Genomic DNA, 20,621 nt, shown 5'->3' on the forward strand with positions numbered 1-20,621 from the left:
TTTTGGAAGTACTTTACGGTTTATAAAATGTTGAAGGGCGGCCCTAGTGGGTTTGGCTCAGTGGATAGAGAGTCTGCCTGCGGGCTGGAGGGTCCCAGATTCCATTCTGTCAAGGGCATGGACCTTGGTTATGGGCTTGGTCCCCAGTAGGGGGCGTGCAAGAGGCAGCCAATCAATGATTCTCTCTCAGCATTGATGCTTCTCCTCTTTCCTCCATCGGTCCGCGCGGCCATCATGGTGCGCATGAATGTCCTGGCTGATGCTCTGAAGAGGATCAACAATGCCGAAAAGAGAGGCAAGCGCCAGGCTCTCATCAGGCCGTGCTCCAAAGTCATCGTCCGGTTTCTGACTGTGCTGATGAAGCATGGTTACATTGGCGAATTTGAAATTATTGATGACCACAGAGCTGGGAAAACTGTTGTGAACCTCACAGTCAGGTTGAACAAGTGTGGAGTAATCAGCCCCAGATTTGACGTGCAACTAAAAGGTCTGGAAAAATGGCAGAACAACTTGCTTCCGTCCCGTCGATTTGGTTTCATTGTACTGACAACCTCAGCGGGCATCATGGACCATGAAGAAGACGAAAACACAGGAGGGAAAATCCTGGGATTCTTTTTCTAGGGATGTGATATATATGTGGAAATAAAATGCCTCAAAGGGCAAAAAAAAAAAAAAAAATCCAAACATTGATGCTTCTCTCTCTCCTTCTCCCTTCCTCTTGGTAAGAAATCAATAAAAAATAAAATAAATAAAAGGTTGAAGGGCGGGCACGGAGTTAAGAAGACCCAAGCACCCTAAACAGCCACTGAATAACTGACATAGATAAGGGAACCCAAGCACCTGAGCAAGCACCGCGGTGAGCTTCTCGCGGCCTCCTGACCTCATTAAAGTGCCGCGGGGGCTGTTTCCGGTCGGGGTGCTCCCGGCCGTTTGACTCCCCGCTCGCCGATACCACTTGGCGGAGATTAGCACTTGGCCTCCACGCCCGCACTGCGAGGGCCACTGCGGGCCATTTCTGGCCTCCGAACGTCGAGGGCCACTAAGTGGCCGCTAGTGTAGAGAGGCGCCCCTCGGCTCTTCCTCTGCGAACCCCATCCTCCCGGGCCGCCGTGTCCTCGCGGCGAGCGGAGCTCACACGCTTTTCCCGCCCTCGGCGTCCGCACGCCCCGCCTGCGACCTCGGGGGGTCGCTGAGCGCTGGAGTCCGCAGGCTTTCGGGCGGCCCGCCCCCTTGCACTGATTGGGTAGGCTCCTCTTTTCCCCGCCCCCGAGGTTCTGGCTTCCTCGGTGATTGCACTGCGGCCGTGTCCATCCGCACCCTCAGGCCCCGCCCCCTCCTCCCCGCGCACCGAGACGCCCTCCGCCCGCGTTCTCCCCTCGCCCGGGATCCGCTCACCCATCCCCTGGCCAGCGGGTATTGGGTGCACCTGACAGCGGCTCGAGCCTTATAGGGACAGGCGCCTCCTCCTGTTACAATCCCACCCACCCGGCCCCAGCTCTCGGACACCTCCCGGGCTTCACACTCCATCCCAGAGCTCCCCCCACCTTTCCTCGTCCCCGATTCCTCCGCCCCTCCTTCCAGCCACGGTTCAGACGCCCGGGGCGCTCCGCCGGAACGGGCGACGTGCTGGGGGGATGCGCTCCATGAAGGCTCTGCAGAAGGCGCTGAGCAGGGCCGGCAGTCACTGCTGGAGGGGAGACTGGGGTCACCTGAGCCGGAGCCCCCTCCTGGGCGGGGGCGTCCGGCACCACCTCAGTGAGGCCGCGGCGCAGGGCAGGGAGACGCCGCACAGCCACCAGCCGCAGCACCAGGCTCAGTAAGGCTTGCGCGACGGGTAGGGCACCGGCTCCCACTCTCTAGCTCCCAAGTCCCGTTCCTCGGGAGCGCAGCTCGTCTTCTTCCCTCTCCTCTCTTCGCTCACTCGCCGGCGATGCCTTTTCCTTTAGATTTGGGGTTCTGGGTCCGCCGCGCTCGGGCAGTAAAATGCCGTCCGCCCGGGAGAGCGTTTGGTCAGGTCGGTCCTCGGGATGGTGCCTGTCCCAGGTGCGTACCTCGCCGGGAACCTGGATGCGCGGCGTGTTTCTCGGTGCACGTGTCTGAGTGCGGGGCTGTGTGCGCACCACCCAGCCTCATCCTCCCTCTCCTCCTCCTCGCGGGTATCTTAGGGGGTGCGTGGGGGCGCAACAGCCTCCCTCCCGAGTCCTGCTGCACTGGGGTCTGTCGGGGTGTGGGGGTCTGTCGGGGTGGGGAGTCTGTCAGTGTGGGGGTCTGTGTCTCGGCGCGTTCTCGGCGTATAATGTGATGCGCGTGTATTATTGGTGCGCAAGTACGTTGGTGCGTGTGTTGTTTGCGTAAGTGTTGGGTGTGTGCATTGCCAGGGCTCCCTAATCTGTGAATAAGGGTGTTTTTCCAGTTGGTTGTTGAATGGGGAAAATCTTTATCATAGTGGCGGGATGGGAGGGGGCATAAAACGCAGATTTCTGAAACTAGAGCCCATCAGATCTGTTATCTGTGCTTCCCTGGCTTACTGATCTAAAGGGCTCTCTCCCTCTCCCCCCCGGGGCTCTTATTGTGCCCTAACCCTCAATACCCAGGAACGCTTGGTGGCTGAGCCTCTTTCCTCTGAGACACAGACAGAGGCAGGACAGGAAATACTGCCCTCCCCAGAAGTGAATGTAGACATGTCCAAGTCGCCCCTGCTCTATTATGGCAGGAGCAGGAAACGGACCGTCTCCCCTGTCACTGACATCTACTGATGACTTTCAGAAAGATGTGCACACCGTAATTAAAGTAGCCAGACACATAGCACTACCTCACCGCCACTGGAATCCCAGCTCTGACCAATATGGTATTATTTATGTGTTTATTATTAATAATTATTATGCTGTACTTTTCCATCAGCCTCTTCTCAAGGAGACATGGAACATATCAACTTTAAAGAATAAGCCCTATCTCTCCTGATCTACTCCCCCACTCAACTTTCCCCAAAAATTGCCCTGGGAGAAATGACGGTGGGATAGAGCCAAGGCTTAACCTCCTTCACCCTCACACTGTCTGTGGGGTGGGGAGCAAGAGGTGTCCCTGGTCCCTGCCCCCTTTCCTTATCCAGTGAGTCAGGTGGATCAGGGTGTTTTTAGAAAGCTTGATCCCCCTGCCTATGGCTGCCTGTGCTCCCAGGGACTCTTGTTAATGGTCTTGGACTGATGCTCCCTTGGGCAGAAGGAGCTGAGAGCACTGAAGGGGAAGGGGTTCTTGTGTTAGGGGAAAAGGGGGAGTAAAGAGAAAATACCATTATTCAGGTTATTGTTTGTTTGTTTTTTAATATTTAGCTTTATTGTTTTTATTATAAAAGAAAAACAAGATAAATAGAACATCAAGAAAAAAATTAAGTTTCCAATTAATTTTGTGATATATATCCATATATATCCTATCCTATATATGTATATATAAAATTTAACAAAAATAGGGCCTTGGCATTCATATTATTTAGTAACCTATCTTTTCCATTTAAACAGCTTTCAATATCATTGAATATGTGTATATATTGTTATTTTAATGGCTGCCATTTTGCCATTTTAAGATTCCATTGTATGAAGTATCATAATTTAACCACTTTTCAGTTTAGTTACTACATATTCTTGTGCACTTGTTCAATTATTTCTTAGAATAAATTGCTAGAAGAGTTTGCTCTCCAGAGATTGATATCTCGTATAATCTTCTAGAGTTATTTTTTGCATATATCAGCAGTACATGTTAATATTATTTTCCCTTTTTTATGCAAATGGTGTCATACTATATACATTGTTCTACATTTTGCTTTCCCCCCTCAACATTATGTTGTAGATCAATCCATATCTAGGTCAAAGGGTGTGCAATTTTGTTTGTTTGTTTTGGTTTGTTTTGTTAGTCCTTACCTGAGGACATTCTTCCCATCATTTCTTTCAGAGAGTATAAGGGAGGGAGGGTGGGTGGGTAGGTGGGAGGGAGAAGAGGGAGAGGGAGAGGGAGAGAGGGAGAGAGAGGGAGAGAGAGGGGGGGAGAGAGAGAGAGAGAGAGAGAGAGAGAGAGAGAGAGAGAGAGAGAGAGATCTATGTGAGAGAGACACATGGACTGCATGAGCCCCAACTGACCAGGGGGCAGGGAGCAAACCCAAACCGAGGTACGTGCCCTTGACGGGAATTGAACTCGAAATCCTTCAGTGCGCAAGCCGATGCTCCAACCACTGAGATACCGACCAGGGCAAGAGTGTACAATTTATTTAAGGCTGAGACACATTCAGTAAGATGGCATTATTTCCTGTCTTCCTTCAGCTTCGGGCAGAAAGACCTGCCCTCAAAGTGTTCCTGTGTATTTTCCTTCTTGAGCTATTCTTAAGATATCTTTTCCTCCCTTCCTCTGTCACCACATGGATCCTCACTTCCCTATAGGCACTACGTTTATTGTGACAATTGGATTTCCTCAGAAACAGGAAAACTTCCCCCTCTCTTAGTATTTCTCCTAGAACAAAATACATATACACATGCCTAGTCTATGCCAAGCTTCTTGATTTTTAATATTGTTTTATTTTTAATGCATTGTTTCAACAGAGAATATATTCATATTCGCATATATCCTATTCAATAGATAACATGCATATGCATATAGTTAACAATTCAAAATGTACAAAAAGATATATAGTGGGAAATATCCCTCCCACCCCTTTTGCCAGCACCTGCTTCATCTAGGGAGAGATAAATCAGTCTTCCAGAAATATTTTGTGCCTGAAAAAGCAAATATATATACTTTTCCCTTTTAAACATAAATAGTACCATACTAAAAATAATGTTTTATAGCTTGCTTCCTTTAGTTACTATTACATCATATTAAGTCAATATTTACGCATGCCCTCATTAATTTTTTATTGATTTTAGAGAGGTAAGGGGAGAGAGAGAAAGACATCAATTTGTTGTTCCACTTATTTATGCATTCACTGATTGATTCTTGTATGTGGCCTGAGCTGGGATCAAACCTGCAGCCATGGTGTATCAGAACGACTGAGCTACCTGGCCAGGGCTCTTTTTTTTTTCTTTTTCTTTTTTAACACTGCACAATAGTCCATGATATAAATACACTATAGTTTACTTATCACCTATCCAGTTCCCTATTAATACACATGTAGGTTGTTTTAGTCTTACTTATCAGCAACAATGCAGTGAATGTGTTACTTTGTAGGTATGTGAGTACACCTACAGGATAAATGCTGGACAAATTGTTGGATCAGAGGGTTTTTAAGGGTCGTAATCTCAAATTGCTGTCATATTTGGAATGATCTGATAAAATAATTCCTCTAAATCTGTTAACATATTAATAACATTTCTTGAAGACCAAGAAATTTTCAGTACCTGGAATCTTAAGTGTTATAAGCCAGCTAGAGAGATAATTTGGGGAACAGAGAACTTCCTACAAGTGTAACTAGGTAATTCTTTTTGAAGACCCACTGTGTGCTAGGGACTTTGCTCAATGCTAGGAAAACAAAAATATATAAAACACAAAGACCTAACAGTGGAACAAGAGAAATTCTTCTGTCAATAAGATGATATGTTGTGTCATACCAGCAGTATAGCAGCATCTGCAGGTTGGGGAAGCCTTTAAAGAGTTAGTAACATTTCATTTGGACCTTGAAGGATGAGCAGGACTATGCAACATGAAGGATAAAGAGGTTATTCCATGCAGAAGTTTTAGCATAAGCAAAGGCCAGGAAGCCTGACAATACCTGGCCCATTTGGGAGCCACCTGGCATAACTGGAGTGAGGGGGCACAGTGAAGAATAGGAAAGGAATGTTGGCAGGTTCTCAAGAGCCTTCAATGCTATACCAAGGAATAATACCAAGATGTAATAACTTATTTTGTAGGCAATAGGGAGCTATCCAAGGTTTTCCATAGTGAAATGACATTTGCGTTTTAGAAAGATGATCATGCATTGTGGAAGATGGGTTGGAAGGCAAGAAGAGAGTATAGTACCGTTAGGAGTTGGTGATAAGGAAGCATGATTTGCCGAGCCTCTGCTTCGTGAAAGACAGCTTTTGGAATTTATGGAATGTTATTTTAATGAAGCCTCACATCACCCATGTAAAGCAGACATTACTACCCTTATTTTATAGATGAGGAAGCCAGTTCAGCAGTATTAAATAACCTTACTACCTATATTAAGATCACACAACTATTAAGGTGCAAACTCTGGTTCTTTCTACTATACCATGCTGGCACAAGGGAAGAGAAGAAAAGAGGGTCGATTTGAGACATTATGGAGGTAAATTCATCCAACATTGTTTACCAACTGAACATGGATGCAAGGTATGGGAATTATCCAAATGGTTGCATGTTCCCAGCTTGGCAACTGGAGGAGTGGTAACACTATGAACCCAGATGGAAACACAAGAAGAGCAGCAGAGGTGAAATTACATCAGGTTTGGACATGCTAAGTGTGTTGTTCCTGTGGAACATCTAGTAATGGAAATGTCTAGAAGGCAGCTAGAAATAAAAGTCTAAAGGCCAGGAACAGCAGCAACAACAAAAAGCTTGTGAATAAAATTTAAGACTTCTCAGGACAGATGTGAAAGTTGACATTATGGGGATAGATCAGACAGCTCAGGGAGGAGGCCTAGAATGAAGATACCTACTACTTATAAGCCCATGTTCCAGGAGGAGCAAGGATCAGTTCTCAGTCTCCTGCCCTCCTCCCCCGTCTCTGCCCCCAAACAGTGATTCGTCAGAGAGTGGCATGCTGTCTCGCTTGGGTGACCTGCTCTTCTACACTATTGCTGAGGGACAGGAACGAATCCCTATCCACAAGTTCACTACTGTAAGTTTCTCTACCTGCTCAGAACCCTAATCCCTTGGGATCTCTTACTGATTTTAGAGAAAGTAAGGGAAAGAGAGAAACATTGATTTTGTTGTTCCACTTATTTAAACATTCATTGGTTGATTCTTGTATGTGCCCTGATCCGGAATCCAACCCACAACCTTGGCGTATGGGGACGATGCTCTAACCAACTGAATTATCTGGCCAAGGCCCTTGGGATCTCTTGAAAGTGGGGAAAACGGTAGGACAAGTACAGGGCAGCTAATAATGGGTTGCTTCATGAGGATGAAGAATAGTAGATGCCGTGGCTGATGAGACAATCCCATCCCTGCCCCAGGATGGGAAGATTAACTCCTCTGACCCAGCCCATCTTCTTGGTTTGGGACTTTGATCCAAGGGGTTCAGAAACCAGCTGCCTTGGTGAAAAAGGGTAGGAAACCCCCATTAGCCTTCAAAGCTGTTATGTTTCTGCTTAGTTTGCAAATCCATTTGTTACACAGAATGTAGTAGTTGGGGTTAAGCTAATTGTTGTCCATTGGGAAAGATTTTTAGGATTGCATTATTGGCCGTGTGGCTGATCTTATTAGCTTCTTCTTTACCCTAAAGGCACTGAAGGCTACTGGACTGCAGACGTCAGATCCCCGGCTCCGGGACTGCATGAGCCAGATGCGCCGCATGGTTCGAGAGTCCAGCAGTGGCGGCCTCTTGGACCGAGATCTCTTCCAAAAGTGAGGGCCCCAGAAACAAGAGCACCGCTCTCAATTGTTCTTGGACATAGATGATAACAGCAGGGAGGGATCTTAGGGATTGGATAGTTCAGCCCCTCATTTTATTTTATTATTACACGAGTTACACATGAGTACGCACATACTCAGTATAAGAGTTCAAACAATATAGAAATACATTTTCTTCTTTCCCCGTCTCCCCAATCTCAGTTCCATTTCCCAGAAGTAAACATTATTAACAGATGAGTATCTTTTAGGTAATGTCCTATGCATTTACATACATATAAGAATATATGTAAATATGCTTATTTAGGATTTTTAAAATATAAAGATGACCTACTATGCATATTATTCGAGTATTTATTTTTCTTGGGCTATCTTCCCACATTATTCCAGCCCCTCATTTTAGAGGCAGAGAAACTCAAGACCCAGAAAGACAGTGTGACGTGCCAAAGGTCACACAGTATTGGTCCCAAACCCGATGACCACTCACACCTTTATTCCAAATTTCCACGGCTCCAGAGTGAGTCACAGCCGCATCTCTCCAGCTCCCTAACCCACTCACGTCTGGAATCCAGGTGTGTGAGCAGCAACATTGTGCTCCTGACCCAGGCATTCCGAAAGAAGTTTGTCATTCCTGATTTTGAGGAGTTCACGGGCCATGTGGATCGCATCTTTGAGGATGCCGGAGAGTTCACTGGAGGCAAAGTGAGGGCCGGGGGACTAGGGGAGGGGCAAGGGCTCTGGGCCAGATATACCTTGCTTCTCTGAGATTTCCTGGGGCTGGGAATCCAGTGGATGAGGGGTGAGAAGCAGAACCTCTAAAAATGGAGACAAGGGCTTTATGTATTTCTATACATGCAATTTCTAAAGCAAGTGAGGGGATTTGAAGTTTTTATGGGGACATTTGGCATAAGGACTCAATAGAACTTTGAAAGAGACTTATAGGATAATTGAGCCTAAGAACCAAAAAGGGAAGCTGATCTCAGAATATTCTTCTTTTTACTTTTCATGGACTTTACTGCCTTCTCTATAGCAGTGGAGCTACAGAAAGAGAAGGTGTTCTAGGACTTAAGTCTTGGGTGTCTCTGAAAACAACAGGCAGGAGGGAGCTCTGTTGCCCTAGAGAAAACAGAATTTTAGCCTTTATCTAAAAGATTCTCCTGACCCTGAACCTCAGCAGCTCTATTCCCCTTCTTCACATCCCTATCTCCATTCTGTCCGTTTTCTCTACCCACTCCTGACCAGGTGGCAGCCTACATCCCTCAGCTGGCCAAGTCAAATCCAGACCTGTGGGGCGTCTCCCTGTGTACTGTGGATGGTCAGCGGTGAGATGCTGGGTGAGAGAGGGGAAGCAGGGCCCGGGTGCAGAACATAGGCCGACCTCTCATGGCAGCTGTCTACCTCCAGGCACTCCGTGGGCCACACAAAGATCCCCTTCTGCCTGCAATCCTGCGTCAAGCCCCTCACCTATGCCATCTCTGTAAGCACCCTAGGCACTGACTACGTGCACACGTTTGTGGGCAAGGAGCCCAGTGGCCTGCGCTACAACAAGCTCTCCCTCAACGAGGAAGGTGAGCACTGCCAGGGCTCAGAACAGACTCATAAATGCTCCCCTCTTATCCTCACCTCACCCTCTTTTATTTCTCTGCCCTTCCTGATTCGCTCTGTCATTCCATCCTCCCCAGCAAAGAAATCTTTCTAGTCTAGCCTGCAGAGTGGGAAGACTGTAAACAAGGTTTTTTCTCAGTGGCTGATAAGACACTGGGTGGTTTGTATTTCCTCAGGAATCCCCCATAACCCCATGGTCAATGCTGGCGCCATTGTTGTGAGCTCCCTGATCAAGGTCAGTGCCACCCTAGCCTTCTCTAAACCCCCTGTTCCGATATCCCTCATATCTGTCCAGCTCTCCAGGGAGACTGGTGGGGCTTTGATTCCTTTGAGGATCCTCAGGAGGCAGTGAGGGCACATATGAGGATGTTAGTAAAAGGAACTTTACCCCTGCCCCCACCCACGAGTCAGGAACCCAGAGCTTCCTGGCCCTTAGAGAAGTGAGCAGGTCCTGACCCCTGCCTAGGACCAAGGGCCAAATGCCAGACACAGGGGGAGGACAACACTATTAGGTGCTGATTGGCCACTTCTGGGTGAGGGACACACAGAAGGAAGGGTGAATGGCCAGGCCAGGGTAGCTATTCACGTCACCTGGAACTATGAGTTGGCCTTGAGCAAAGGTGTCGGGCTGGCTTGTCAGCTGTAGGTCTCCCAGGGCTTGAGTAACAACCTGAGAGTAATGTGGGCAGCAATGCTCTGGAGCCAATCACAGTTCCTCCTGGGGAAGGTGGTGTTGGGAGCCCTTCCTCCAGGGACTTAGGTGTCAGAGTTCCTGTGATGTTGACACTGTAGTTGACATATGCGGGAAGTAATGAGGGTGGGAGGAGACCAGGCTCCCTCGAGAGCTGGGCAGATGCTCTGGGACAGCTCTATCTACAGCTCTGTGTCTGGGGCCTGCCTCATTCCATTCCCATCTAAGCAGACCCTATTGGACTTGATTTTCAGCTAAAATCTTTAGCTTTATTTCAATTATCAACATAATTGATAAACCTGAATATTATAATATATGCAACACACACCCTCATCCCATTCCTGTCACTCCAGTCTTGGAGACGGCTATGGGAGTCCAGGAAAGGATAGAGTGAGGATCCAGCGTGGGGTGTAAGGCATGGGGATGGGATCGGAATAGGGGTGGGGTTTGGGACAGGATTGGAACCAGGAAAATGAAAGTGGGAGTCTGTGATGAGGGGCAGAATTGAGAATGGAAGTGGGAGTGAGGCTCGTAGATGGGGTGAGGTTATTTGTATGCATTACTTGATAAAATCTTAGCAATCTTGTTTTTAAGGTCACTAACTATACATGGATACTAAAAAGTCTTAGCTGTTTATTGGTGTGGTTTTTTTTTTAAGAAAAAAGAAAAAAAAAAGGGTGATTGTAAGATGTAACACATTCCCAGAAGCAAACTAGTCTAACACTTTAACTGGGTCCTTCTGATCCTCCTCTGTCATCTTCCTAGGTTTGGAACACTGATATCTCTCTCTCTTTCTCTCTCTCTCTGCAGATGGACTGTAACAAAGCAGAGAAGTTTGATTTTGTAAGTTTCCTTGCTACTCAGCCCCTGGCTGCTTTTCTCCGTGGCATGTTGTCCTCTCCAGCTGCCCCAGTGCCTGGCTCTAACCCTTTGGTAGTGCACCAGCCCATACTAGAAGCCTTGTTTCCAGAACTGTGGGGATCTGCTGGCCTCAGAGAAGAAAGGCACCTGAAGTTCTTGCTGGGAAAAAGACTGAGGAGTTCAGAGAGTTAGTAGGGTCCTCACTCATGTGGTGCCTCCCATGCCTCTTTCTCTCTTCTAGGTATTGCAGTATCTGAACAAAATGGCTGGAAATGAATTCGTGGGTTTCAGCAATGCCACGTAAGACCTTGTTCACAGGATTGGCTGAATACAGTGTGTGTGTGTGTGTGTGTGTGTGTGTAAATGAGAGAGAGAGAGAGAGAGAGAGAATATGAGAACAGAATAGAACCATAGGAGGAAGAAATCCCAAGGGAACTCTGGCCTCCCAGCTTTCTCTGAGCCCCTTCATTGGCATTTGTTTATTTTATAAAAGAACTTGCTCTATTTCTATTTAGTACTTAATGAACGAGGTGATGTAAGGATTTCTTGCCAAGCCTCTCAAAGCCATGTTTTTCTAGACCAGATGACTAAACAATTTGGGGTTTTGTTTTTCACACTTTATAATAAAGCTCTGCCTGGTGTTTGCTGGGGTCCCGGAGTTTCGCAGTATTACTGAGAATTTATAAAGGGGTTGATTTAATTTAACATGTGCAATGTAGTTGTCTCTCTCAGGGAAGGTATTTTTCCCCCTTCTCCTCACACCCACCCCTCAAACATCAAGTACTAAATTGGGTGTTTGCTTCAGATTCCAGTCAGAGAAGGAAACGGGGGATCGGAATTATGCCATCGGCTATTATCTAAAGGAAAAGAAGGTAATCGGGAGAGGCCGGGAGAGCAAGTCCCGGGGAATTCTGTGGCTGGGGAAGGGCAGTTCGGGCTGGGGACTTGGGCTGAGATCCTGGCCGTGTGAAAAGACTACAGATGGCCTGAGGAGAGATGCTCTCCCCTCCCCTCTTCTTCCTTGCAGTGCTTCCCAAAGGGGGTGGACATGATGGCTGCCCTGGATCTCTACTTCCAGGTAAACACTGCTGCTCAGCTCAGGGTCAAGGGAACAGGACAGACTGTACTTCCTGCTCTGACCCAAAGGGACGCTCCTCCGGAAACACCAGGGGAACTGGTAGAAAGATCAGGATGCCAAGAACGTTGCTCTGCAACCAAGAGTGTTCAGGTCCACACCACACCCTCACCTCTGCCCTGTCTCCATAGCTGTGCTCCGTGGAGGTAACCTGTGAATCAGGCAGTGTCATGGCAGCCACCCTGGCCAATGGTGGGATCTGCCCCATCACAGGAGAGAGCGTGCTGAGCGCTGAAGCAGTGCGCAACACCCTCAGCCTCATGCACTCCTGCGGCATGTATGACTTCTCAGGCCAGTTTGCCTTCCACGTAAGTGCTTCTGGCCCTTCCATCCATGTGCCACAAGCCCGTAGCCAGGCAGAGCGGACATTGAGTCTCTGAAGGTGGAGAGGTGGAAGCTTGTACCTGCCTCCCATTCACTAACTTCCAGCCAGGCAATTAGGCTGAGAATCCTTAGGGGTTTGCCAAACACATAAAGTCCCTCAAACACAAACACATGATGTTGTGACCAATCTTCTGTGGCCCTTCACATGGCTGGTGCTTCTCTAGACTTCAGGTTAGATGTCACCTCCAGAGAGAGGCTTTTCTGACCACTTTATCCTCAGGTGGTGCCCCTCCCACTTCTCTATCACATCTTCCTACTTTTCTTCTGTGTGATCATAAGCTGTGATTATTTTTGTCTATTTGTCTACCTGTTTACTGTCTATCTCCTAGCATCAGAGTGAGAGGTTTTGTCCTAGTTCTAGCATCAGTCACGGAGTAGATACCCAATAAATATTTCCTTACTGAAGCCATGAATTTAAAGGGGGGGGAGGGGAGGTCAGGAGTAGGAAAAGCTAATTAACAAGCCAAAAGGTTGAGGTGGGTGTGGCCTTGCCCACATAGTCATTTGGGATAAACTATTAACCCAGACTTGGAACACCTCTAGCTCATCCTCAGTTTCAATTTTGTCCCCAAGGTGGGCCTGCCAGCCAAGTCAGCTGTGTCAGGAGCCATCCTCCTGGTGGTACCCAATGTCATGGGAATGATGTGTCTCTCCCCTCCACTGGACAAGCTGGGGAACAGCCACAGGGGCATCAGTTTCTGCCAGGTAAGTTACTTCGCACATAATACCCAATATTCTTGAATGAGTAACTAAAGCAATTTTTAGCTCCTACTAAGAGCAAGGAGTAAGTAAATAATCTCTCTGGCTTACAATTTTAGAAGTTGGTGTCTCTCTTCAATTTCCACAACTATGACAACCTGAGACACTGTGCGCGAAAGTTAGACCCGCGGCGTGAAGGGGGAGAAGTAAGGGTAAGGAAGACCCCAGCTGGCGTCTAAGAATATTTCAGAATACCCTTGGCTAAGCATCCAGGGAGGAGCGTCATGAGGTGGAGCTGGGCATGGGTGGGCTCAAAGTCACAGTTAATCTCAAGTGGGTATGATCTGTTTTCCAGAACAAGACTGTGGTAAACCTGTTATTTGCTGCCTATAGTGGAGATGTCTCAGCTCTTCGAAGGTACCTCTGTGACCAAATAAACACAATAAAATACTCCCGGTCAGAGATCTCATAAGGAGTTATCATAGCAAAATAGTTAAGTGCTTCAGCTTTAGAATCAGATACAATGGACACACAGTGCACTGAAATGAAAATTTTTTCAAAGTACAGTGCCTACTATGTGATAAGACCTTAATTAATGGTAGCACTGTTAGGATTAACCTGGGTGTTCAGAGCAGAGGTGGTAGGTAAGGATTACAACATCGGCAAATATGTACTGGGTAGCTACCACAGATAAACAGTGATGTTTCTGGAACCATCACACTCCCATTTCTCTGACGTGGGAGTAACAGTCTCATCTGGGTAGAGAACACATTGTGCGAGGCCTATGATTTTGGCATAAGCTCTGGGACCTATCCAGTCTGACCCCACTTCAGAAAGGACATGAGTGATTCTAAGCTGATATGAGTTACTCCAGCTGCTTTCCACTACCCTCAGGTTTGCCTTGTCAGCCATGGACATGGAACAGAAAGACTATGACTCCCGCACAGCCCTGCATGTTGCTGCAGCTGAAGGTATCTGAAGGTTAAATAAGAGGTTAAATAAGTAGATCAGAAGACCCTTTTCTACCAAGAGTACCCCCCACCCAACTGGGTGTGCCCTCAGGATGGTTCTGTCCAGACACCCTTCAGTTTGCAGGCTATTATTGGGTACTGCAGGGAACAAAATGGGAAGAGGCCTTTTCCCCTCCTTTATTGGTTCAGAACTCCAGCTGCCAAGGGTCTGCACCATTGTTGTCACCAAAAGGTTCAGGATCTGTACCCTCTCATTTTCCCTCTGCCCATATTCCTAGGACACATTGAAGTTGTTAAATTTCTGATTGAGGCTTGCAAAGTGAATCCTTTTGTCAAGGACAGGTGAGTAGGATTAAGCTAAAAGGGGGTGTGGGTAGCCACCACTGTTATGTATAGAACCAGGGCACTCTCTCTGTCTTCTTTGTTCCTCTCAGGTGGGGCAACATTCCCCTGGACGATGCTGTGCAGTTCAATCACCTGGAGGTAGTGAAACTGCTTCAAGATTACCAGGACTCCTACACACCGTATGAGAACCAGGCTGAAGTGGCAGCTGAGGCTCTGTCTAAAGAGAACTTAGAGAGCATGGTGTGAGCATGGAGCACACATGGTCCCTGCTCAAGAAAAATCATGAACTGGCCACACATTTAACCCATAACCACCAAACATGCTATGGAGAGCTGCACTCCTTCAGTGCAGACCAAGACAGGCCAGTGCTTTCTGTGAGAGGCAAAATACCCCATTTCCCTTGGCAGAGTATAGAGAAGTGCCTAGGTGGATACCTGCAGTAGAGCTATCCACGGAGACTGTGGGCTTCTTCAAGGTATAGCCTAATTGCCTAGCCCACTCGAAATCTTCCCAGGTCTTCACCCAGGTCCCCTCTTCCTCTCCCTGAAGAAACCATCATGAGAGAGAAAGAGAGAGACACTTGGGTGAAGGGGCTCTAGCCACCATGCACATGTCTATATAGAGCTATGCACCTGGTTTTAGTTGTCTGGAGAGATCTGTCCCCCTTGGCAAGGAAACAGAAATTTTATAGACAGAGAAAGTATTTTGTGCTTAAATAAACTTTAATTACACAAATGATTATTTTTACTATACCCAGTCCTCTTTCTCCGCTGGAGGTATTCAGTTGCATCACCATCATAAAGACAATAAGATGGAGCCACAGGGTCAAACAGAAATAATGCTCATCCCACCAGGTTTTCCTCAACCCCTAATACTGCTTTAGGTTAAGTGTATTCTGCTGCCAAGGTTGCAGTGGGAGGGTGAAGGTTTGGATCTGAGCAGGCCCCAAAATGTGCAAGCCCTCAGGTCTCTCTTCCTCTGGAAGTTCCAACTGTAGCAGAAATGAAGATGGAACTTCTCAAGAATAAAGTTTCCAGCACAAATGCCCTTGATAGCCCCCAAGGGTCTCTTTCCCTTTGGTAGTGGTTGTAACTGGCCCGTGAGTACAAGGGGTTGTCCAGGTGTCGGAGGTATGCAGGTTAAGGCAGATGGACTCATGGTGAGGGTAGCTGCAGGTGTGTGGGGCTGAGAGTCCAGCTTTGAGGTACTGAGGAAGGAGGGCTCTGTTCTCACTCAGACAGACAGTAAAGCACTTCCCGAGAGAGCCAGAGCCCAGGCTCCGTATGTGCTCCAGAGAAAGGGCCGCGTCACTGAGCCACTCCTCCAGCCAGAGGCAGCAAGGATTTCCTGTGGAGGGACTCAGTAGAACACCAAGAACAAACAAGTTACACGTGGGTAAAGGGAGAGAAAGGCATCGTAGTGATGAACACATCCAAACAACGCTGAGAGGTAAGACCCCAGGACTGAATACCGTCTGAGAAGGGCCTGGGCACAGGAAGATGGAGGGACCAAGGAAGCGAGTCAAGGAAAAGACACTCATGGTAGCCTAGGAAAACTGGCAGCAGCCCAGCTTCCACAGGGGAGAGGGAAATGACAGACGCTGCACAGAGGACCTGACCTGTGGGAGCTAGAGGCTGCTGGAGGCAACGGTAAAAGGCTTCCGACACTCTCAGGAGGACGCTGGCCAAGCGTGTGATCGGGAACTCCAGTGGTGGATGTCCTAGAGGCCCTGGGGCACCTCAAGCCCTGAATGGGTCAGCAATTCTCCATCCCAAAGGGCAAAGGCAGGTGCCACTGGGCCCTGGAAATCTGTCCGCAGCGTGTGGACCACAGCCACCCGGCTCACATCCACCAAGCTCAGCTTCTGGGCCTCATACTCCAGCAGCAGCCCCACCTTCTCTGGATGCCCGATGCCCTCAATAGGGGCTTTCTCGTTGGCCAACATGGTGTGCCACTTGCGCTGGGCATAGGCGAACACCCAGGAACGGACATCCACTCCGATGCAGCTGTCCCGAGAAATGTCCACATCGGCCACCCCGACCCGGAACTGCTGGGAGCGCTTCACCGTCACCTCCCAGTAGTGCCTGCCACCGGTGACCGCGGTGTCTGCCAGCACCACCGCCCACTCCCGGAAGCGCTCCACGTTCAGGGCCAGCTGGGTGGGCTCCAACCCCACCATGCCGTATTTGACACCTGTGCCACCTTTGAAGAGTGCCAGGCTGCTGTGGGCGGTTTTCTCTTCCAGTTTGAAACTGACGCCTGCGGGCAGAGCAAAGATACTGGGTGATGGCAGGGGCTCCCACCCTGGAACTAGAGCTAGAGACACGGGGACGCTCTGAAGCAGGCCGGCATGAGGTCACGGAGAGGCAGGGAAGTCAGCATGCGAGCGGGCCAGGGAGCGGGGTGCTTTACATAGGCAGCCCCCGAGCCAAAAAGCTCGGGCTGGCAAAGCCCTAGGTTTTAAAGAACCCAGACAGTGTCCTAGGTTTGGAATCGCAACACCAACGCAGGTGGGGCGTGGACAAGCTCTGGGAGTAAGAGACGGAAACCGTTTTGAGGTAAAAGAGAGTAAAAGGAGGTAACCCTACCTCTGCGGGCTTCTGCGGCAGCAGCCCCCAATCGTTTGGCTCCCCAGCGGCAGAGGCAAGGCGAACGTGCAAAGGGCAGCGCCATCTTGCGCCCCGGAAGAACAAGGTACAACTCCCGACCTGGGCCCCTCCCTCGGCCCGCCTGCTTCCGCTCGCACTCGGGGCGCGAGAAGCTGTCGCGCAGGGTGATGACGTAAGAGAGCCAGCGCCCCGGATGGAGCCGCCATTTTAGTGAGCCAGCGGCGGTGGATACAGCGTATTGGTTTTTTCTGTGGGAAGGCGTGCTGCTCACGTTTTAACTGAATAGGACGAGATGATATAGCAAGATGGTTACAAGTGATTGTAACATTAAACAGTAACTGGACTCGAACCCGGCTCCGCTGTATGGCTTTAGACAAATCACTTCTCCGAGCTCTAGTGTTCTCACTTTTTTAATAAAAATATCCAACCGACAGAGCCAGCGCTGGCCCACGGCCCGGGCGCCATGAGCGGCCTCTTCGGGCGCGCCGCGCTGAGGGAGCTGTTGTGCGGCCCGCGGGCCCGGGGCCCCGGCCTGCTCGTGCGCCCCAGCTCCGGGGAGCCCTCCTGGGCCCGGGAGCGGACCCTGGTGACGGTGAAGCCAGACGGGGTGCGGCGACGGCTGGTGGGCGAGGTGATCCGGCGCTTTGAGAGGCGGGGCTTCCGGCTGGTGGGGATGAAGCTGCTCCAGGCGCCGGAGAGCGTGCTGGCCCAGCACTACGAGCGCCATCGCGAGGAGCCCTTCTACGCGGCCCTCCTCAGCCACATGCGCTCGGGCCCCGTGGTGGCCATGGTCTGGGAAGGCCCCAGCGTGGTCCGCGCCTCCAGGGCCATGGTCGGGCTCACCGACGCGGCCGAGGCTGCCCCCGGCACCATCCGAGGAGACTTCAGCCTCCACATCAGAAGGAACGTCGTCCACGCCAGCGACTCGGTGGAGGGGGCCCGGAGGGAGATCCAGCTGTGGTTCCGGAGCAGCGAGCTGGTGGACTGGGCGGACGAGGGCCACCGCAGCAGCCTGGACCCGGCCTGAGCCGCGGCTGCCCCGCCTCCGCCCGGACCCGCGCCCACCCCGCCCTGCCCGCCTCCCCCATCCCGCCTCCCCGCGCCCCTCCTGCTCAGCCCAGAGCAGTTGGGCCAACCTTATGCGCCCTTTGGTACCTAAACCACCGAGAGCTGGGACCAACGCCTTTCCGAGCCAACAGGCCAGACCGATGTTGGAGTCTCCCCCAAAGTGGGTGGTTTAACCTCCCCCCAAAGGGGCGGCATTAAACCTCACTGTGCTGTGCAACAACAGCAACGCACCTGGCTAACAGACCTGCGGACAAAGGAAGTGAGAGCAGCTTAGAAGACGGCCTGACAGGCAGCCCGTGGGGACGCCGCAGTTGTTTTAATTAATATTAAACACATAAATGCTGCAAATGTTGGTTTTGTATTTTCAGAGTTGGGAATGGAGGGTTTGACTCAATATTTTTTCCCAACTTAACCAGAAACCACTATTTTGTTTGTTTTTGCTCATCCTCCGCCCCCGAGGATACTTTTTCCATTGAGTTTTTTAGAGAGTGGAAGGGAAGCAGGGAGGGGAGAGGGAGAGAGAAACACATGGATTGGTTGCCTCTCGGCCGGCACCCCAGGCCCGTGCCCTTGATGGGGAATTGTGGAGGCCCGCCGAGTCACACCAGCCAGTGTGGGGCTTTCCTCTGCTTTAATGCAGTGTCCACACTGCAGTCAGAGTGGTATTTTTTCAATGTTTTATTGATTTCAGAAAGAGAAAGGGAGGAGAGAGAGAGAGAAACATCAGTGATGACAGAGAATCATTGATTGGCTGCCTCCTGCACGACCCCTACTGGGGATTGAGCCCTCAACCCAGGCATGTGCCCCTGACCAAAATCGAACCCGGGACCCTTCAGGCCGATGCTCTCTATCCACTGAGCCAAACCAGCCAGGGCCAGAGTGATATTTCTAATTCACAAATTTGATCGTACCACTCCCCTACTTAAATCTTGTAATGTGCCTGCATCGAACTCCCTTGCAAACGCCATGGTCATAAGGGTATTATGACCATATGATATTACTGCTGCCTGCATTCATTTTTTTTCCTCACAAAACACATCCCTCTTTCAAAGGTCTACAGAAAGCCTGTCAAACTCACGGCCTGTGGGCTGCATGCCTCGTTTATTTGGCCCGTGTTAGCCTGAGCATGTTAGCCATGCTTGGTCTACAGTCTAGAGCAGCGGTTCTCAACCTGTGGGTCGCGACCCCTTTGGGGGTCAAACGACCCTTTCACAGGGTCGCCTAAGACCATCGGAAAACATATAATTACATATTGCTTTTGGGATGAATCACTATGCTTTAATCATGTTCAATTTGTAACAATGAAATTGGGGGTCACCACAACATGAGGAACTGTATGAAAGGGTCGCGGCATTAGGAAGGTTGAGAACCACTGGTCTAGTGGATAGATGAGAATATTGGCAGGGGCAATAGAATGCACTAAGTGCCATGATTGAAGTGATTATAGGATGCTCAGTAAGCAAAGGAGAAGCATCTGGTTCCTTGTATATGAGGGAGTGTTGGGGAGAGACTTCCCAGAAGTCGTAGCTATAGCTTTAAAGCAAAAGCAGTTAAGCAAGTGAAGGAACCCCAGCCTGCTGAAGATCTCAGCTAATCTTCCCCAACATACATACCCTTGAGTATCATCTATTCTGGTGGAGCCCCCTGTCAACTATTGGAAGGCTGTCAAAAACTCTGCCCTATACTTCTTTCCTGAGTCCAGCCAGATCTATATACCCAACAGCCTATTGGACATTTCTACCTGGATGTCCCCCAGTCACCTCAATCTTTTCCCCCCCAATCTTAATTGATTTTATCATTATGCATATTGATTTTATTTTTTTTTAATATTTGTAGATCATTGCTGAATTTTTCTTTCTTTTTTTAAAATATATTTTATTGATTTCTTACAGAGAGGAAGGGAGAGAGATAGAGAGTTAGAAACATCGATGAGAGAGAAACATCGATCAGCTGCCTCCTGCACACCCCCTACTGGGGATGTGCCCGCAACCCAGGTACATGCCCTTGACCGGAATCGAACCTGGGACCTTTCAGTCTGCAGGCCGACGCTCTATCCACTGAGCCAAACGGGTTTCGGCGCATATTGATTTTAGAGAGTGAGGAAGGGAGAGAGAGAGAGAGAGGAAAACATTGAGGTGAGAGAGAACAATTTACTGCCTTTCCATACCTACCCAGCCTGGTGATCAAAACCACAACCTACGTATGTGTCCTGACCCAGAATCAAACCTGCATCCTTCTGGTATACCGGACAATGCTCCAACCAACTGAGCTACACCAGCCAGGGCATCACCTCAATTTTAACATGTCTAACGCTTATTTTGTCTTCCTACATAAACTTCCTAGATTCCCTGACTCCGGGAACTACCACCCATGACCAGCCAGTTTCCCAGGTTAGAAACCTGGAAGTCCGAGACCTTTGTCCCCCTCTCACATGACTGACTGTCATTGAATCCCTGGAGTTCTGCATTGGCCTTCTAACTCGTCTCCCTTTCTCCTCGATGCTGTCGAGAGAACATTTAAAGAGGCAGCTACCTAGCTCATGCATTAGATTGTGTATTCTTAAGAATAGGAATTAAGTCCTTTGTTCTCTGTGCCCCAGGGCCTCAGTATTCCCAGCAGTACAGATGAGTGTTCACTGTTTTTGAGTGAATAAATAATGAATGAGTAGCATAAAGGGAGAA

The 20,621-nt window shown here is 49.3% G+C and overlaps 4 protein-coding genes across 7 annotated transcripts; 3 read left to right on the plus strand and 1 right to left on the minus strand.

Annotated features, from left to right (window-relative positions):
* The first annotated feature begins 215 nt into the window (after positions 1-215).
* Positions 216-659, plus strand: LOC118650226 (40S ribosomal protein S15a-like). Its single transcript, XM_036298374.1, has one exon. It carries the CDS (start codon positions 235-237, stop codon positions 619-621), a length of 387 nt encoding a protein of 128 aa, XP_036154267.1. The 5' UTR covers positions 216-234; the 3' UTR covers positions 622-659.
* A 975-nt stretch (positions 660-1,634) lies between these two features.
* GLS2 (glutaminase 2) lies at positions 1,635-14,530 on the plus strand. 4 transcript variants are annotated; one of them, XM_036298365.1, is made up of 18 exons: positions 1,635-1,816; positions 6,742-6,841; positions 7,448-7,569; positions 8,145-8,274; positions 8,815-8,894; positions 8,977-9,140; positions 9,354-9,412; positions 10,679-10,711; positions 10,971-11,029; positions 11,535-11,601; positions 11,757-11,807; positions 11,996-12,172; positions 12,822-12,953; positions 13,067-13,159; positions 13,303-13,364; positions 13,842-13,918; positions 14,197-14,260; positions 14,353-14,530. In XM_036298365.1, exons 1-18 carry the CDS (start codon positions 1,635-1,637, stop codon positions 14,507-14,509), a joined length of 1,809 nt encoding a protein of 602 aa, XP_036154258.1. In that variant the 3' UTR covers positions 14,510-14,530. The 4 variants fall into 4 exon arrangements, with proteins under 4 accessions (XP_036154258.1, XP_036154260.1, XP_036154259.1 ...); XM_036298367.1 differs by having other exon boundaries at positions 1,697-1,834; positions 14,353-14,509; XM_036298366.1 differs by lacking the exon at positions 1,635-1,816 and adding an exon at positions 1,841-2,043 and having other exon boundaries at positions 14,353-14,509.
* A 1,417-nt stretch (positions 14,531-15,947) lies between these two features.
* Positions 15,948-17,055, minus strand: SPRYD4 (SPRY domain containing 4). The gene is made up of 2 exons (XM_036298372.1): positions 16,852-17,055; positions 15,948-16,522 (listed from the first exon to the last, which is right to left on the minus strand). Exons 1-2 carry the CDS (start codon positions 16,934-16,936, stop codon positions 15,984-15,986), a joined length of 624 nt encoding a protein of 207 aa, XP_036154265.1. The 5' UTR covers positions 16,937-17,055; the 3' UTR covers positions 15,948-15,983.
* Positions 17,056-17,297: 242 nt separating this feature from the next.
* On the plus strand, positions 17,298-18,288 carry LOC118650225 (nucleoside diphosphate kinase, mitochondrial-like). The gene has a single exon (XM_036298373.1). It carries the CDS (start codon positions 17,336-17,338, stop codon positions 17,897-17,899), a length of 564 nt encoding a protein of 187 aa, XP_036154266.1. The 5' UTR covers positions 17,298-17,335; the 3' UTR covers positions 17,900-18,288.
* The last annotated feature ends 2,333 nt before the right edge of the window (positions 18,289-20,621 follow it).

Source organism: Myotis myotis, unplaced genomic scaffold, assembly GCF_014108235.1.
Source record: "Myotis myotis isolate mMyoMyo1 unplaced genomic scaffold, mMyoMyo1.p scaffold_m19_p_3, whole genome shotgun sequence".
Lineage (NCBI taxonomy): Eukaryota > Metazoa > Chordata > Mammalia > Chiroptera > Vespertilionidae > Myotis > Myotis myotis.

Bases quoted from the DNA above. Each gene is read 5' to 3' on its own strand.
- LOC118650226 (XM_036298374.1), top strand. From the start codon at position 235: ATGGTGCGCATGAATGTCCTGGCTGATGCTCTGAAGAGGATCAACAAT.
- GLS2 (XM_036298365.1), top strand. From the start codon at position 1,635: ATGCGCTCCATGAAGGCTCTGCAGAAGGCGCTGAGCAGGGCCGGCAGT. The intron at 8,895-8,976 runs GTGAGATGCTGG...GTCTACCTCCAG, and splicing joins TGTACTGTGGATGGTCAGCG to GCACTCCGTGGGCCACACAA. The intron at 10,712-10,970 runs GTAAGTTTCCTT...TCTCTCTTCTAG, and splicing joins AAGCAGAGAAGTTTGATTTT to GTATTGCAGTATCTGAACAA.
- SPRYD4 (XM_036298372.1), bottom strand. From the start codon at position 16,936: ATGGCGCTGCCCTTTGCACGTTCGCCTTGCCTCTGCCGCTGGGGAGCC. The intron at 16,523-16,851 runs GTAGGGTTACCT...CTCTGCCCGCAG, and splicing joins TGCCGCAGAAGCCCGCAGAG to GCGTCAGTTTCAAACTGGAA.
- LOC118650225 (XM_036298373.1), top strand. From the start codon at position 17,336: ATGAGCGGCCTCTTCGGGCGCGCCGCGCTGAGGGAGCTGTTGTGCGGC.